This window comes from Leuciscus leuciscus (assembly GCF_965113295.1).
Source record: "Leuciscus leuciscus genome assembly, chromosome: 12".
Lineage (NCBI taxonomy): Eukaryota > Metazoa > Chordata > Actinopteri > Cypriniformes > Leuciscidae > Leuciscus > Leuciscus leuciscus.
The window spans coordinates 28518253-28535159 of record NC_138736.1 but is presented as its reverse complement, the minus strand read 5'-3'; the positions used below and the strand labels follow the sequence as shown (position 1 = coordinate 28535159).

At 36.2% G+C, this 16907-nt stretch overlaps 2 protein-coding genes and 1 long non-coding RNA gene across 3 annotated transcripts in view; 2 read left to right on the top strand and 1 right to left on the bottom strand.

The window, feature by feature from the left end:
• The window catches only part of eif3eb (eukaryotic translation initiation factor 3, subunit E, b), a 31819-nt gene extending 23271 nt beyond the window's left edge, over positions 1-8548 (top strand). Inside the window, exons 9-13 of the mRNA XM_082185649.1 lie at positions 1260-1361; positions 2077-2186; positions 3395-3497; positions 6047-6181; positions 6621-8548. Coding sequence (XP_082041775.1) covers positions 1260-1361; positions 2077-2186; positions 3395-3497; positions 6047-6181; positions 6621-6659 — 489 coding nt within the window. The 3' untranslated portion in view covers positions 6660-8548. The remainder of the gene's footprint in view (positions 1-1259; positions 1362-2076; positions 2187-3394; positions 3498-6046; positions 6182-6620) is intronic.
• A 418-nt stretch (positions 8549-8966) lies between these two features.
• Positions 8967-16907, top strand: part of LOC309510767 (uncharacterized protein) — a 44348-nt gene continuing 36407 nt past the window's right edge. Inside the window, exons 1-3 of the mRNA XM_082185650.1 lie at positions 8967-9570; positions 10434-10471; positions 14655-14942. Coding sequence (XP_082041776.1) covers positions 9414-9570; positions 10434-10471; positions 14655-14942 — 483 coding nt within the window. The 5' untranslated portion in view covers positions 8967-9413. The remainder of the gene's footprint in view (positions 9571-10433; positions 10472-14654; positions 14943-16907) is intronic.
• Positions 10809-15211, bottom strand: LOC309510770. Its single transcript, XR_014210431.1, has 3 exons — positions 15169-15211; positions 11739-11789; positions 10809-10865 (listed from the first exon to the last, which is right to left on the bottom strand). It is a non-coding gene; the product is annotated as an uncharacterized lncRNA (long non-coding RNA).

The following is a 16907-nucleotide window of genomic DNA, read 5'->3' as shown; positions in this document are numbered from 1 at the left end:
TTCACTGTGGCGCCCGGGGAGCGATTGGGGGTTAGGTGCATTGCTCAACGGCACAACGACCGGGTTACCAGTCTGACTCTCTAACCAATAGGCTACAACATTCACACTGGTGTTTTAGGAAGCCAAACAATTAGAATATTATTATAATAATAATAATTTTATATTATTATTTCTATGTCAGTAATAGCCATATATTGTGAAACAAAACAAATGAAAATGAATATTTCATGAATATATTATTTACTTTATGCTGCAGTAGGAAATTAAAATACTTTTGTCCTAATTTCTACATTTTCAAACCCATGAGCCATTATTTTGACAGAAACTGAAGTTGAGCTATTACTTTGTCGGAAACCACCATTTCTGAAAACAGATTTACAAACACATCTCATTACAAATCTAGTGAAATGCTACAATCCTCTTCCTACAAAAATGTTGGAAATTATCAAATGTGAGAAAATGCGTAGCTGGTGCTCGCTACGTTCCCAAGTGCATGAGCTTGCGTTTCTGGTCTTCCGCATTCATGTACATTTGAATGCAAGCCAATGGAACAAAAAGTAGTGTAACCACCCCTTTGCTCTGGTTTAGGGTCATGTTTTTTGTTTGCTATAAATGAACAAAATGGATAACGTAGCCTAATGTTTCATGGTTCCTTTGTACAATGAAATCGCTAGGTTTGCTCAGTGTTGTGCGATAGATTTTACTTAATTGTCACATTGTGTAGACCAATGTATGATGCGTTCAGATATTAACTGCTGAATTATAAGAGTAACATGATATTGATACTGTTATGTTAATTATAACAGTAATTAACTACATCAATATCAACATCTTTATGCTTTAAATATTAAAGCTAAAATAAACACTCAAGAAAAAATTAAGATGACTTGACCATTCCTTGATCACACATGCTAATATGCATAAAACCACTATGTTTTTATGAAAGTGCATCCGAGCCGATAGAGTTTATTTGAGTTCAGGTTGTTTTGAAGATTGTCGTCTTTGTGGTTCAGATGAATGAGCTCACAGATTCTCCTTTGAGGTTTCTATCACGACAAGCATCATTGCATTCAATTACGCTCATATTAAATGTGCTTCCTTTTAAGTATTGATTCAGAGTTTGTGAATTAGCGTCTCTTTTTAAATGTAGTCGTCAGAGTGCTTCTTGGGGCGACGCCACATTTATACCCCAGACTTTGGCACTCGCTGTCAAATTAGCACGAGATTAATGTTTCGCTCTGCTTTCACTCTCTCAACAGGAGTCATACACATACAAGGATCCCATCACAGAGTTTGTGGAGTGCCTCTATGTTAACTTTGATTTCGACAGCGCCCAGAAAAAACTGAGGGAGTGCGAGTCGGTAAGATCACCACCCGCTGTGTGTTACCATGCCTGTCATCCCTGTGATTCCAACTAACACTGTTTCCCTCAGTTTGAGTCGTTTGGAGGCATACATTGAAAAGAACGCTCATCCTTTTGCTCAAAGCCATATGTATTCATCCACTGCAAATCCCTGTCTTCTGTAATTTAATGCTGTTTCCCACTGTGCTTTTCAAAGCCTTTCTGCTGTCAGTTCTCAGACCTACAGTTATGAGGCAGCTCCTCTCTTAGATGTGGCCAGAGGGAGTGTTCAGCATTCAGACCTGTGAAAACATAATCTCAACTGTCTTTTCAACACCGTTTCAGTTTACACTTGTGGGATTTGTCTATAAAAAAATTAATCAAAATAAAATAAAAAATATATATATATTATTATTATTATTATTTTTTTATTTTTTTTTTATTTTTTTATATATATTTTTTTAATCCGGGTGTGTGCGTTTAACATTAAGTGAATACATATAATATTTTAGACCACTATATTTTTGCAATTCTGTTTGTGGTACTGCATTTGTGTGCAGAACTCACACACTTTACTGTAAAGGTTTATTGGAGAAAGTTTATTTTCTATAAAAAATATGAATTATTTTTAATGTAAAATATTTTTTTTATTTTTTTACATAGTTCAGTCTCCTTGCCTTCAGTGGACCATCAACAATATTTACACAACTTCTAAAGCACTCTTTGTTTTCAAGGTGCTGGTGAACGACTTCTTCTTGGTAGCCTGCTTGGAGGATTTCATTGAAAACGCACGGCTGTTCATCTTTGAGACCTTCTGCCGGATCCATCAGTGCATCAGCATCAGGTAAACCCCCCCCCCAGGATGAATCTTGATAGACTAGTGTGTGCTAATCCTCTTAGCGCTGTAAAAAGAGCGTAGCGCGCTGCGAGGATTCACTGTGCTGCCAGGATCAATGGACCCCAACCAAATCTGACATCACAATGGTGTACATTCTGAATACTGAGCTAAGGATAGCTAGATGGAGAGTACAACTGTTACGTGTTATTTTAGTATCATTGAGTATCATATCATTTTATTCGGGTGTATGTGTTTTAACATTAAGTGAATTGAAATAAAGTAACAAATGTTTGTTGGTTTTAGTTTTCGTTTACTCTAATAACATTTATAGGCGTTATATTGATGGTTGTTAAAGGGACCTATTATTCACTTTTTTTTAATTCTTGATTTTGTTTCACGGGGTCTACTAGAAAAGGTTTTCATACTTGAATGTTCAAAAAACACATAATTTTTTATTCTATTCACTTTTTTTTTCTTTTTTTTTTACCTCTCTTTCCAGTCTGTCAGTAACGCTCTGGACTGCGTTTCTCAAAAGCATCGTGAGCTAAGTGGATCTACTTGGGCTTGCGATGCTTTTGGGAAATGCAGCCCTGTTTAGTTCCTGTCTCTATGAAGTCCCTCCTTCCGAAAAAAGCAGTGTTCTGTGATTGGTCGGCTGGACCAGTGTGTTGTGATTGGTCAACCACACTTTGAGCGTGTTTTGGAAAAGTCACGCCCCTTACCATAACCGCAAGTTTTAACAAACTACTAATGCAACAGAACCAGGCCTCACCACTTTTTTTGTATGCCTTGGGCGGGAATTATTAAAACGAGGAATTATGACGTGTTCGTTCCCAGACAAAAACTCAAGACTACAATCGAGCCGTTTCAGGGATTTCAGAAACAATGTTTACTGGGGTGGACTTTGTTCTTTGTTACTTTGCAGACCTTTTTCATGCTCAAAAAGCAACAAAATGCAAAAAAGCACAATAGTTCCCCCTTTAAAAGTTTCTTTGAACACCACTATTTAGGAACCCTGTTCACATTTAATCTTAGACATGGTGGTCCATCTTAATTCATGTCACCTGCTTGTGTTTATTACACTGATTGATTTTCACCGAGACTGTTTGAACTCTTGTTTGAAGAGGAGAGCTACAGCTTGCTGTTGACCTTAGCCAATCTCAGCATTTCTCATTTTCTCCCTCTCATCCATCGCTCTTCCTGTCTCTGGGCAGCATGTTGGCAGATAAGCTGAATATGACCCCCGAGGAGGCGGAGAGATGGATCGTAAACTTGATCCGCAATGCCAGACTGGATGCCAAAATCGACTCCAAACTGGTGAGCGAGCTTTGGGGTGCAGAACACATGTCCAAACACAAAGCCCATTAGTTTGAGACGCACTAGACTTCCTCTGACAGTGAAACAGGGACGTTTGTTGGTACACTGTTTAAATAAGGTACACAGCCTATTTTTAAGTCTTACGTTTATTTTATTTTTTTAGCTCAATATGAACCTTAAAGGGATAATTCTGCCAAAAATCAGTTATGTACCCTCATGTTTCAAACCTATGATTTTTTTTGTCAGCAGTTTTTACAGTTGGGCTTTCATTTGATGGCATTATTTAACATGAACTAACAATGAACAATATTTATGCAGCATTTATTAATCTTAGTTGATAAAAATCTCAATATTTACTTTTACATTTTTAAAATCAAAAGTTGTATCTGTTAATATTAGACATTAGATTGTAAACTAACATGAACGAAGAATGAACAACTGTTTTTTTTATTAATTACCATTATTAATGTTAAGTTATAAATGTCATAGTAATATATGCTCATTGCTAGTTAGTGAACGGATTTATAGTTAATGGATTAACAAATGGGGCCTTATTGTAAGTTACCCTTTTCTTTTATTTCTGTGGGACACAAAAGGAGGTGTTTAGCAGAACGTCCAAACTGCTCTTTCCCATTTTACACAAGTAAACATTTACAATAAAGGTAAACATTAATATTAGCAAAAGCAACTTTTTTAAATATAGCTTTAACTATTAATCTAGGTTACTGTTAATTTTTAAACATTCTATTATTCATTGGTAATTCATTTTGTTCATAATACAATAACTAATGTTAATTTATTAAAGAGTTAAAATTGTTTTTGTAGAAATTATCATTAAGATTAATGTAAAAATATTAATTGTTTCACATAAGCTATTGCATTAAGTAATTTTAACATATAGAATGTTATTGTGAATTGTTTCCAAAAGAACATGCAACTTTATATTATACAATATAAATATGTTATATTCTTCTGGAGTCGTCTTCATGTTAGCTGTACCTCTCATAAATCTATTCCTTTGTGCTTGTGCATTTCTTACTTGCTTTCATGACGAGTCATGCCTGGTTTGACATCTTTGACCATTGTGTGCAGTCAGCGAAGTTTGAATATGTACAAGTGCGTAAGAGATTTTAGATCTACAGAGTATGACGGAAACATGAGGGTGGCATTTTTTTTTTTTTGAGCTTTTTAACTATGGAGTTTAAAGGGAAACGCAACCAGTTTACTTGCCTTTCTTGTGTGTTTGTTAATGAATAGTGCTTTTATTGTAAGCTGATATAGGAACTAGGGGTGTGCGGTATTGACAATATCGTAATATTTTCTGGGATTTTTACCTGTAATCTGCATTTTTACCTAATTAAATGTGGCTTATGCATAATTTATTATGTCAAATTATTAAATTGAATCACGAAGTTAAATTACAAAAAGTAATTCATGGGACCTGTTACCACATCTTAAATAAATGCATGCTTGCGATTTAAAAATTATAATTTATTGTTTTAGTTAAACCTTTTAAGTTGCAAACATTATTTTGTAGAGTTCTGTTGACATAATAATGTTGATCATTACATCAACTTAATATCATCTGTAAGTTAAACTCAAATTTCTGTGTTAATTGGCTTTTTTTCTTTCTTTTTTTTTTAACTTAATGAAATTGTCTTTAACTTCGGAAATTAGGCAGTGGATTTCTATTTCCCAGGTTTGCATAGGACTGAATAAGGAGAATAAATGTTTAAATTAAATGTTAATTTATTTGTTTTAGGGAACGGAAAAACCTGTTAGTGTGTTTAATGCTGTTATGTTTCACATTTAAAAGAGTTTCTGTCATGTTGAAGTTTTAGTGGTTACCATTGTGCTGAAGAGTAGATACATGAAGATAAACACTACATTGACTCTATAAGCAGTGACTGCGCTAATGCCAGTGACAAGTAATATCTTACTTATTAAATATTAATGTTAAATAAGTTATGTTAGCATGTGCTGTGATAGCAGTTGATTTGCACTGAAATGGATAAGATTAATTGGTTCCAGGGCTGGATTAATCAACTTAAAATGTTGTGTTTATGCTACAAATTATTATTCACTCATAGTTGTCATAATGACCAAAAAAAAATTATGCAAACTGTTGCATTAATTTTGTTGTTGTTGAGCCAACACATAATGGCAATCTTTGTGTGAATGCTTAACTTTGTAATATGATATAAATATAGCCTAAAAGACTAAAACTCATAGGCGTGTTTTGCTTTGTTTTTTTAAGTGAGGGACATACTCCATAATGTCAGATTGCACATTATTAAAACAATAACTAATGATATTATCATAAACGATATATTTCGCACACCCCTAATAGGAAATGTAATTTAGTAAAATAATAGTTGTCTGAAGTTTTGCAAGTCACTTTAAAACCAAAGTGACTTTGAAATCCCAAATCCCCAGAAGCCTTTACTTTTTCAGTATATTACTTAGAAAAGTTGTTTGATAATTTATAAAGGCATTGTTTTAGTCTTATTCAGTACACTGCTCCTCTCTAATGGGTGTTTTCTACTCAGGGTCACGTGGTGATGGGCAACAACGCGGTGTCGCCGTATCAACAAGTGATCGAGAAGACCAAGAGCCTGTCGTTCCGCAGTCAGATGCTGGCCATGAACATCGAGAAGAAGATCAGTCACAGCAGCAGGAACGAGGTACCAGACTCAAAGCAAACAAAACGGGTTGTAGTAATAGGTTTTTCCCGAAGTCGGGCCTCATTGGGATCATTACCGTCATGAAATGAGTGTGCTGGGAAATTTTTGCTTTTAAACGTTGAAGCAATTTTTCCTTAACTGAACATTAGCCAGCATTAGCTGGCATACAGTTCCCTTAAATATCTCGCACACTCCCAAGTCAAAGCCCAGACTCTGCGTAATATCTGAATAATCATATTTTATGTCAGCAAAGCAATTCACGTCATGTATCTTCTGCTGTCCTGCATTTTGCTTGCTGTTCACTCTGGAGGCATTGCTTGAGTCAGAGCATTTTAAATATTTATGTCAAACACATTTAATAGAAATTGTTTTGAGTAAGAACTTCTGCTGTATATGCTGGATCTTTTATGCAACTAATTATCCTCCATTATCTTTCTAGACACCGAACTGGGCGGGTCAAGAAACTGGCTTCTATTAGACCGGAAGCTCAAGGCAAAGAGTGGATTTACTGTTATACTCCTCAACCTCATCTTAGTATTTAACTAACATCTTTTATCTAGCCATGTTTTATAATAGGATCATTCTACAAAAGACTGTTGCCAACATTTCCAGCATGACAAAGCTATGGAGTTTCGGGATGCTGTTGTAAATTATGTATTCTGTATGAAGGAAGGATTTTACCAGGCAAGTTTTTATGAATTATTCCAGTTCTGTGTAATCTCAAAGGACATTTTTTTTCTTTTTCCTTATGCGAGTCATTGTGTTGAACATCATAACACCACAATAAACAGTGAAAGTGTGTTTTTGAACACATTTTCAAGGATTTACAACATACTTCTGAAATATTTAATGGTCAAAGGGAAAGTGTGTAATCTGTGTCATTATTAGGCTCTCCAAACTCTCTCTTATTTCTACTATGTTTGTCTTGTGAGACACATCAGCAACATTTTTAATGGCTAACTCAGTTTTCTGTGCACAGTAAAAATGGGATGGGAGAAACAACACACTTCAGTTTTAATACTTTTACTTATTAATTTACTTTATTTATTTATTTATTTTCACTCTATCAACAGGGTTCCTACAGTACTGAAATATTAGAGAATTTGAAAATGTGACTTTCAGGCCTGGAAAAGTTGTGCAAATTAATAATCTTGGACATTTCTGTAACTAATATACACTACTGTTCAAAAATTTGGGGTCTGTAAGATTTTGTAACTTTTTAAAAGTATTATATGATCACCAAGGCTGAATTTATTTGATAAAAAAAAAGAGAAGTAATATTGTGAAACAATTTAAAATAACCTATTTTCCATTTTAATATTATTAAAATGTATATATTTGAAAGTGTTATTTATTCCTGATGGCAAAGCTGAATTTTCAGCATCATTACTCCAGTCTTCAGTGTCACATGATTCTTCCGAAATCATTCTAATATGTTGATTTGCTGCTCAAGAATCATTTCTTATTATCAATGTTAAAAACTGTTGTGCTGCTTAATATTTAATATGTTTAGGATTATTTGATGAATAGAAATTTCAAAATAACAGTAGTATTTGAATGCTTTTGTAACCCGACTTTACTGTCATTTTTGATCAATGTAATGTATATTTGCTGAATAAAATGATTAATTGCTTTCAAAACAAAAACTTGCGGCCCCCAAATATTTGATCAATTGTGTAATTTTAAGTAACTGTCCTAAAGCATTTATTTGGATACATTTTACAGGTTTTAGATGCAATCTTCTATAAAAAAATTAAAAAAAAGATTATTTTTTATGTATACGATCGTTACAGATGGTGAAAATTCATTGGTCATAAATTGTGGGAACCCAGCATCATTTCTGTAATGAAATCCTTCATTAATTTTTAGTTCATGTTTTATCCACTAGGTGGCAACAGTGACTAACTTTTCCACCACTGTTTGGCTAGTCACCCATAGATGGCCACAAACTATTCATTACCAGTTGCCTGACTGATCATCTTCTCTTTTAAAACCTTGTTGAATAGTTGTGTTTACAAGATGAAACCTAGGAATGTTGGGCATCTGTGTTTGATTTTGAAGGAGACCAGGTAATTTTGGGCCAGAGGTTGAAAACACAGGCTGTGTGTTGTCAAAGAAGCAAACCGCGATGGAAAGATCCTGTAGTGACTCATAAATGACCAGCTTCCTCTAAATAACATATTTTCCTTTGGTTATTTTTATATTTCATCCAAAGTGCAGACAAAATGCTTATGGAAAGAGTGTGTTTTGTACTTACTGAATGCATGTTGTTCCTGGAAGCTGATCTATTTGGTACATTCTTCAAAATGGAGATTGTAAATGTATACCTTTCTGTAAAATCATCAAATATAGTTTTGAATGGGAAAAGAACAATGTTTTGTCATAAGTTGTGGACCCACTTTATATTAACTACTATGAATTAACATTTAGTTATGATACTATGCACTTATTGTGTACTTGCATGTGTTTGCATTATACTTAAAAAAAATAAAAAAAATACCGGCACATCCATAATTACACTTTTTTACCCCTTAACCCTACCCATACTACCAAACCTGTCTATGATATTACCTGTATACCACCTCAATATCAGCAAGTTTTTTTTTTTGCAATACAAGTACTTTGTATCTAACATTTATTTTTATTTTTTATGTAAGCCTTATTACGAATATAGTAAGCCTTAAAAGTGAAGTCACACTTAAAGATTTGCAAATTCTAGAGACCTTTTCTCAGAACTAACTTCACTTTTCTCAGCCATTTTAGCAATGACTAAACAAGTCTTTTTTGAGTAGATGTATGTAGTCATTTCCCTTCAAGATCTTTTTTTATAAGTGTGACAAGTGTCTAAATACATTTTGAGGCCACTGTTTACATTAACTACATCTATGATCTCTGCGTTTGTACACGCACTCCTAGTACGTGAACTATGTTGTCGCTTTAAACCGCCTCGGGTGCATTTCTCTGCTCCTACCTACCATTAACCAACAGGTCTCGGAGCCTGAGTGAATTGAGGGTGTGTGTGAGTGAGAGATGTTTTGCCCTGGGAGTGGCTGCTGGATATTCCAGGCAGGGTTGCGAGTGCCGTACACACTCGTATACGCACTCCTCCAGAGCTGACGTGGGCTGTGGCCTTAAACAGCTGTTGCCCATCTGCCACTGAGAAGCAGCCACAGGAGCTAGACGAGAGAAAAGAGGGAGTAGACAGAGAGGGAATAGGGAAAAGTGGCTAAGAATGGACGCGCTGCAGGACTGGGCCCTGGAGTACCCGGCTCTGGCCCGGCTGCTCTGGGTGTTCGTGCTGGTTTTGGCCACCGTCCTGGTCTGGAGCTTGTTCTTCTGTTGCTGGAGTAACCAAAGCTCCACCTCCCCTCTGGAAGGTTATCTCTCAGGTAATACAGCTGCTTTTATTCTCACTCAGCTGATCTGGAATCAGTTCTTATTGATGTTCTTCAGCTATTTCCAGATAAGAAGGAATTCCAGACTGTTTGAGGAAGTAAAAAAAGTGTTTAAAGTGGAAACAATGCTGCTTTTTCATGACTGGCTGCATTCTGTGGGCACAGGATGCTAAAGTGGTTGAGTTGTGTGTTAACTCTTACTTGACGTCATCTGAAGGGGCGTTCTGTATCCTCAAATCACGGTTTACTATTTTTCAAGCATTATCCCTAAATTATATGTTCCCTGGGATGTTACGCAATGGCAGCCTTTGCAGATTTTGGCTATTTCCAAACCAAGATCTGAATTGCTTTAAAAAGACCCACTTGGGAAAGACCACAAAGCAATTGTTGTTAAATCAGATGTATAATTGTAGCCTTTACTGAAGACTGTCAGCAATGTATTCTTTGAATAAATGAAACCCATTCCTATATTTTCACAAATGTAGCAGCCCAGAAACATTGAGGGTCTGACATGCATTTGAGCTTGAAAGAGTGAAGAATCAGTTTACATAACTTGACTATTTCTTTCTGAGGTTTGGGTTTAAGGTTCAAACAGGCTCTAACTTGCTGTTTGAGTGATTATTGTGACAGTTTTGACAGCTGGACACAAACTTAACCTACTGTTCATACAAATACACAAACCTCCTCATGTGTATGTAGGCCTACTGAAATGTTTCAATCAATATCATGCCACACAGTTGAGAAGCTTTTGTCATTATTCATTTGTAATCAGTATTTCAGTTGGCCGGAGCTCATAGAGTTTAATATTCTCCACAGGGGCTTCCTTTATGTAATTTAATACTGTGTTTCTGTTTCAGCCATGGAGAAAAAGTCAAAGACAAAACACCAGAGCCAGGTACGTCATCAATCTATTACCATATTAATGATGCCATGTTTGTCTTAAAGGGAAAGTTCACCCAAAAATGAAAATTCTGTCATTTATTATTACTCACCCTCATGTCGTTCCAAACCCGTAAGTCTTTCGTTCATCTTCGGAACGCAAATTAAGATCTTTTTGATGAAATCTGAGAATTTTCTGTCCCTCCATTGACAGTTACACAACTACCACTTTGATGCTTAAAAAAAGAAAACGAATCCATAGGAATTCAGCGCTTTAGTCAAAATTTTCTGAAAAGACGATCGATTTATATGATAAACAGATTTAATTTAGGCTTTTATTCACATATACTCATTGATCAGCAAACATAAACAGAAGCTCAACTGAACCGGCTTGGCGCGTGAGAACAAACCTCACTGGTTCTTGCAGAAGCTCAAACATGCTGCGTAACACGAGAACAAACCTCATTGGTTCATGCGGAAGCTCAAACGTGCTGCGTAATACGAGAATGAACCTCATTGGTTCTTGCTGAAGCTCAAACTTGCTGTGTAACTTGAGAATGAACCTCATTGGTTCTTGCTGAAGCTCAAACGTGCTGCGTAACACGAGAAAGAACCTCATTGGTTCTTGTGGAAGCTCAAACGTGCTGCGTAACACGAGAAAGAACCTCATTGGTTCTTGTGGAAGCTCAAACATGTTGCGTAACACGAGAAAGAACCTCATTGGTACCTGTGGAAGCTCAAACGTGCTGCGTAACATGAGAATGAACCTCATTGGTTCTTGCTGAAGCTCAAACTTGCTGCGTAACATGAGAATGAACCTCATTGGTTCTTACTGAAGCTCAAACGTGCTGCGTAACACGAGAAAGAACCTCATTGGTTCTTGTGGAAGCTCAAACATGTTGCGTAACACGAGAAAGAACCTCATTGGTTATTGCGGGAGCTCAAACATTCTGCGTTACACGAGAAAGAACCTCATTGGTACTTGTGGAAGCTCAAACGTGCTGCGTAACATGAGAAAAAACCTCATTGGTTATTGCGGGAGCTCAAACATTCTGCGTTACACGATAATGAACCTCATTGGTTCTTGCAAAAGCTCACACATGCTGCGTAACACACGAGAATTAACCTCATTGGTTCTTGCGGAAGCTCAAACGTGCTGTGTAACACGAGAATGAACCTCATTGGTTCTTGCAAAAGCTCACACATGCTGCGTAACACACAATAATTAATCTCATTGGTTCTTGCGGAAGCTCAAACGTGCTGCGTAACACACAATAATTAACCTCATTGGTTCTTGCGGAAGCTCAAACGTGCTGTGTAACACGAGAATGAACCTCATTGGTTCTTGCAAAAGCTCACACATGCTGCGTAACACACAATAATTAACCTCATTGGTTCTTGCGGAAGCTCAAATGTGCTGCGTAACAGGACAATGAACCTCATTGGTTATTGCGGAAGCTCAAACATTCTGCGTTACACGATAATGAACCTCATTGGTTCTTGCAAAAGCTCACACATGCGGCGTAACACACTATAATTAACCTCATTGGTTCTTGCGGAAGCTCAAACGTGCTGCGTAACAGGACAATGAACCTCATTGGTTCTCATATTATGTCAAGCGAATATGCATGAGCTTCCGTTTACCACAACTGATGTGTAAGTTGATGAATGTTTATATGTGAATAAAAGCCTAAATTCAAGTGTCTTTTCAGAAAATTTGGACTAAACTGCTCAATTCATATGGATTAGTTTTATGATATATATGAACTTTTTGAAGCATCAAAGTGACAGAAAGCTCTCAGATTTCACCTAAAGATCTTCATTTGTTTTCCAAAGATGAACAAAAGTCTTACGGGTTTGGAACGACATGAGGGTGAGTAATTAATGAGAATTTTAACTATCCCTTTAGGTGCATTAGTTTTCAAGAAACTTATTAGGAAGAGTATTGGTTTACTTCAGAGTTAAAGCCTACTTGCACTGGATGTGCTGTTTTCAGCCTCATGTAGCCATGTAATCTTCTCATAAATGAAACACCTGCGATTCAACAACTTCCTGATGCACTTGCATTCATGTAAAGTAGCCTTGTTAACAGCTTTGGGTGAGGAAGGACAAAACACAAGATACAGTACCTTCAATGCCCTGTAGATGGTCATATTGCTTCTTTAGTAATAGAAATAAACTGCTGCAGAAAAAGTTAGGTGCCATGCAAAATGTGTAATTACAAATGTAGTCAAGTAAAGTTGAGTAGAAGTGGCTAATACATTTGATACTGAAAGCACAAAGAAGCCATAAAGATACTTAAGCGCAGTAACTAATTACATTTACTCCGATACGTTACACCACTGTACTGTTTAGTACAGTGTATAGTACTATTAGCATGTTAATAGTATTAACATGCTAGTATGTCATTCCAAACATCTCTAGTGATCATACATTTTACCCAGCAGCCTCTAGAGGCCAGTATTGCAAAACAAGCCATAATGATATTTTAAATGGCATTTTCAGCTACTTTTCAGAGATCCAAAAATTATTATGTGGCAAAATACTCTGACACATACTAGAATTGTTTGTGGTTAAATATGCTGGTAAATGATTTGATATGCAAGTAAAACATCTCAGAACCTCACAGTTTACTCGAAATATGGATACACAGTAAAAAAACAGCTGAGCATTCTTCCTTATGGTTTACAAAATATGAGTACATATTAATTGATGTACATGGCATAGATTATTGAGTCTATGGATCAGTCGTCAGTGCAGGTTTGTTGTGTTCATGCTGGTTTGATAGACTGCCGGACAGAGATTGTCTGTGATAGCTCTGTCTGCATGAATGGAGACACTTTGTCTCTGCTCACTGTTATAAGACAACAAAAGGCTGTTTCCTCCCCTGTTCTCCAAGTGGACAGAGAGAAAAACAGATCCAAATGTCATTATCTCTCAGCCTGAGAGGAAAGGCAAGTTTATGAATTAGATTTATTGGTTCAATTTACGGGGCAGATGGTCAAACTAATTACGGTCATAATAATTTATTCTGGATACCGCAATATCCTGGATTGAAGTTTTTTTTTTTTTTTTTTTTTTTTTACTTTTAATAATTTTCCAATAAAATGTCTTGCATTTTTGTGTGGATTCGGAAATCGAATACCTTGCAGATACAGTGGCACCAAAAAGGAATTAAACACTTGAAATATTGTATGAATTATATTTTTATAAACAAGCGCACTAAGTGGCTTATATATTACATACATCCACTAATGTTATTGGTTAAAAATAAAGCAAAATGGCTCAGAAAAGTAAAGTTAGTTCTGAGAAAACTTACATCATTTTGTGTGCAGATGCTGCTTGGTTTGATCTATTTTTAATCTAATATGACGACGTTCATATATTTTAAATAAAAAATTACGTTTCCAAATACTTTTTGGTGGCTGTACCTCATGTGTTGGAGAATTTTTTTTTTGCCCCATAATATAACTGCCACTTTGGTTCTTGCATTTGCATTTGTCTATGATGTCAATATTATCATTCTCCTCCTTTAGTTTTTAAATGGTGTTCATTTAGTGCTCTAATTAGTTTTAAGTTTGAGGACGTGAGTCCACTCTATGTGTCTAGATATTTAAATTTACATTTAATCATTTATTTAGCAGGCGCCTTTATCCAAAGTGGCTTACAAATGGCGAGAACAATATAAGCAATCAAACCAACAATAGGGCAACAATATGTAAGTGCTGTGAATAGTCTTTGTAGCTTTTCTAAGTCATGTGAGGGTGTATGTTAAATCATTGCAAATGTAAGTGCTACGTACAAACACTAAAATCTAATTTGGTAATGGACATTGGATACTTAAAAAGCCTTGATTCAGGGCTTGAAACTGTGAATTATGTTCTCGTACCTGCGTGAATGATGTAAAAAGTGATTTGACTAACAGAAATGGCCTTTTAATTGTGTACATGACAGATTCAATCACACTCACAGCCTGTTGAATAAGGACTCCTTTGTGTGATCCAGGCAGTGGGAGTCAGAAATAGCCGAACATTCTCTAAACTCACTGATAACCCCTTTGTTGCCTTTTCAGAATTATCTTATATGACCACTTGGATCCATCTAAAGTCCCCTTTACCTGCATAAATTTGGAAGGTGGTTCTTGTTGCAGGTTTTATTACAGCGCGCAAATGAATACGCTGATTTCACTGTTTTTTCAGCGGAAGAAGAAGCCGAAAGACAAGAGTGTCTCTGCGGCTTTGCTAAATGAGGGGATCGTCGGGGTGATCAAACTGGCAACCCCTCTGTCTCAAGAGAAACAGAAGAAGAAGGAGAAGGAAAGACACGGGAAAAAGACAGAGGAAGAGGAAGAAAAGAAGGAAGGAAAGGATGAGAAGGAGGAGGAAGGGAAAGGAGAGAAGCCCTCTACAACAGTGAGGAAAAGAAACAAACGGCACCTGAAAGTCACCATCGCACCTGGTACCGTGATTTCAACATCTCATGACCAGGTGAGATCAGGCTTAAGAAAATTCCTTTAGGCTTATATTGTAGTATAATTTTCAACATCATTTTCTGATGGTGCTAATTGTGCCGATCTGCCTCAAATTAATTAAACTTTCATTAATTAACTTGCATACAGACATAAACAGAAGCTCAACTGTACATGCTTGATGCGCAGGAACTCATTGGTTCCTACGGAAGCTCAAACGTGCGGCATAACACACGAGAATGAACCTCATTGTTTCTCATATGTCAAGCAAACATGCTTGAGCTTCCGTTTACCACAAGTAATGGGTAAGTTGATGAATAAAAGCCTAAATTCATTCTGTTCATCATATAAAGCCAACGTGTCTCTTCAGAGAATTTGGACTAAACCGCTCAATTCATATGGATTCGTTTTTTTTTTTAAATCTCTTTATGAACTTTTTGAAGCGTCAAAGTGGTAGTTGCATAGCTGACTATAGAGGGACAGAAATATCTCAGATTTCATCAAAAAGATCTTCATTTGTGTTCCACAGATGAATGAAAATCTTGCAGGTTTGGAAGAGTGTTACTCTTTCGCCCTAAATCGATGCGTACAGCCGTCTATAGTTATTTTAGCCAATCAATTTTTAAATATGGATTTTTTTTTTTCTTACACAAACACATCGCTTCACTTCAGAAGGCCTTTATTAACCCCCAGAGCCACATGGAGCACTTTTATCATGGATGGATGCACTTTGATGAACTTCAAAAAAATATACAGCCGATTATAAAGCTTGGAAGAGCCAGGACTTTTTTAATATAACTCCGATTATATTCGACTGAAAGAAGAATGTCAAATACACTTAGAATAGCTTGAGGAGGGTGAGTAAATCATGGGCTAATTTTCATTTTTGGGTGAACTATCCCTTTAATAGCCTTTTATTTACATTACATCTATGAACCATGATTTGCCACTTGAGATTGTTGATTGGTTGCAACTGGCATTACGGGGAGGGACATTCTCATTCTATAGAGCATTTAATAAGACAAATTTTCAAACAATAAATAAATGCGGTGCTGCATTCAAGATGAGTCATGTAAAAACATTGAAGTTAGTCTTGTTAGTTTAAAAAAAATAAGCATCTGCTAAATTGATAAATGCAAGTGAAATTCATGAAATGTTTAGTAGCTTATTCTGTATTTTGTCTCACCCAACAGCTTCAAACATAGTAAAATACTAATTTGTACCCCTAATGAAGTGCACTAGAGGGTTAATTTTAGTGTTCATTGTGCACAATAGGCTGAAGCTGGCACTGAGACTGGTGCTGTGTTAAATAGCAGCCCCTCCCTCAACTGGCCCATGCCAATGGCAACAGCTATCCTTTTTTTTTCTTACAAGCCATTGAGCGGTATAAAAGCTTCTGTTATGTAAGATGTTGTCAAGCCTGAGCTCGGTTATTTGCTTGCAAAATGCGATGAGACTGCTAGAAACTGTAAAACCAATGCCTTTAATGCTGCTGCATATGTATGTGAAAGAATGATTCAGGATTTCATACAAAGACGTAGTTTGATCCACAAATAATTGGTCTTTTAATGTAATGTGGCATAAACATTTAAGGACCCATAGATTCCATGGAGATATTTGATTATATTGATAATGAAACTAGAACACCTGTCATCGATTAACTAAAGTTAACAAAGATGTTATTATAATTATAAAAATAATGCACACCTGAGGTGGTTATCGTGGAGTGGCCGTTACACCTCGGTGTTCATTATTTTTCAATAATTCAACGGCGCAGAGTGTATTATTCCGCTTATACTACGGTTACCACACCTCAATATGTTCAGATTATGTATTTCGAGACATTTGTCAAGTTTTTGTCCTTAAAATGCTGTGTAGGACTAATTTCTTACGCATCTAATCTCGCGCCTAATTTCAAACTGTCATTTTAGAGCTATTAACGGAGGCTTGAGCCACTGATAGCAGACTATTGCAGTTATTAATG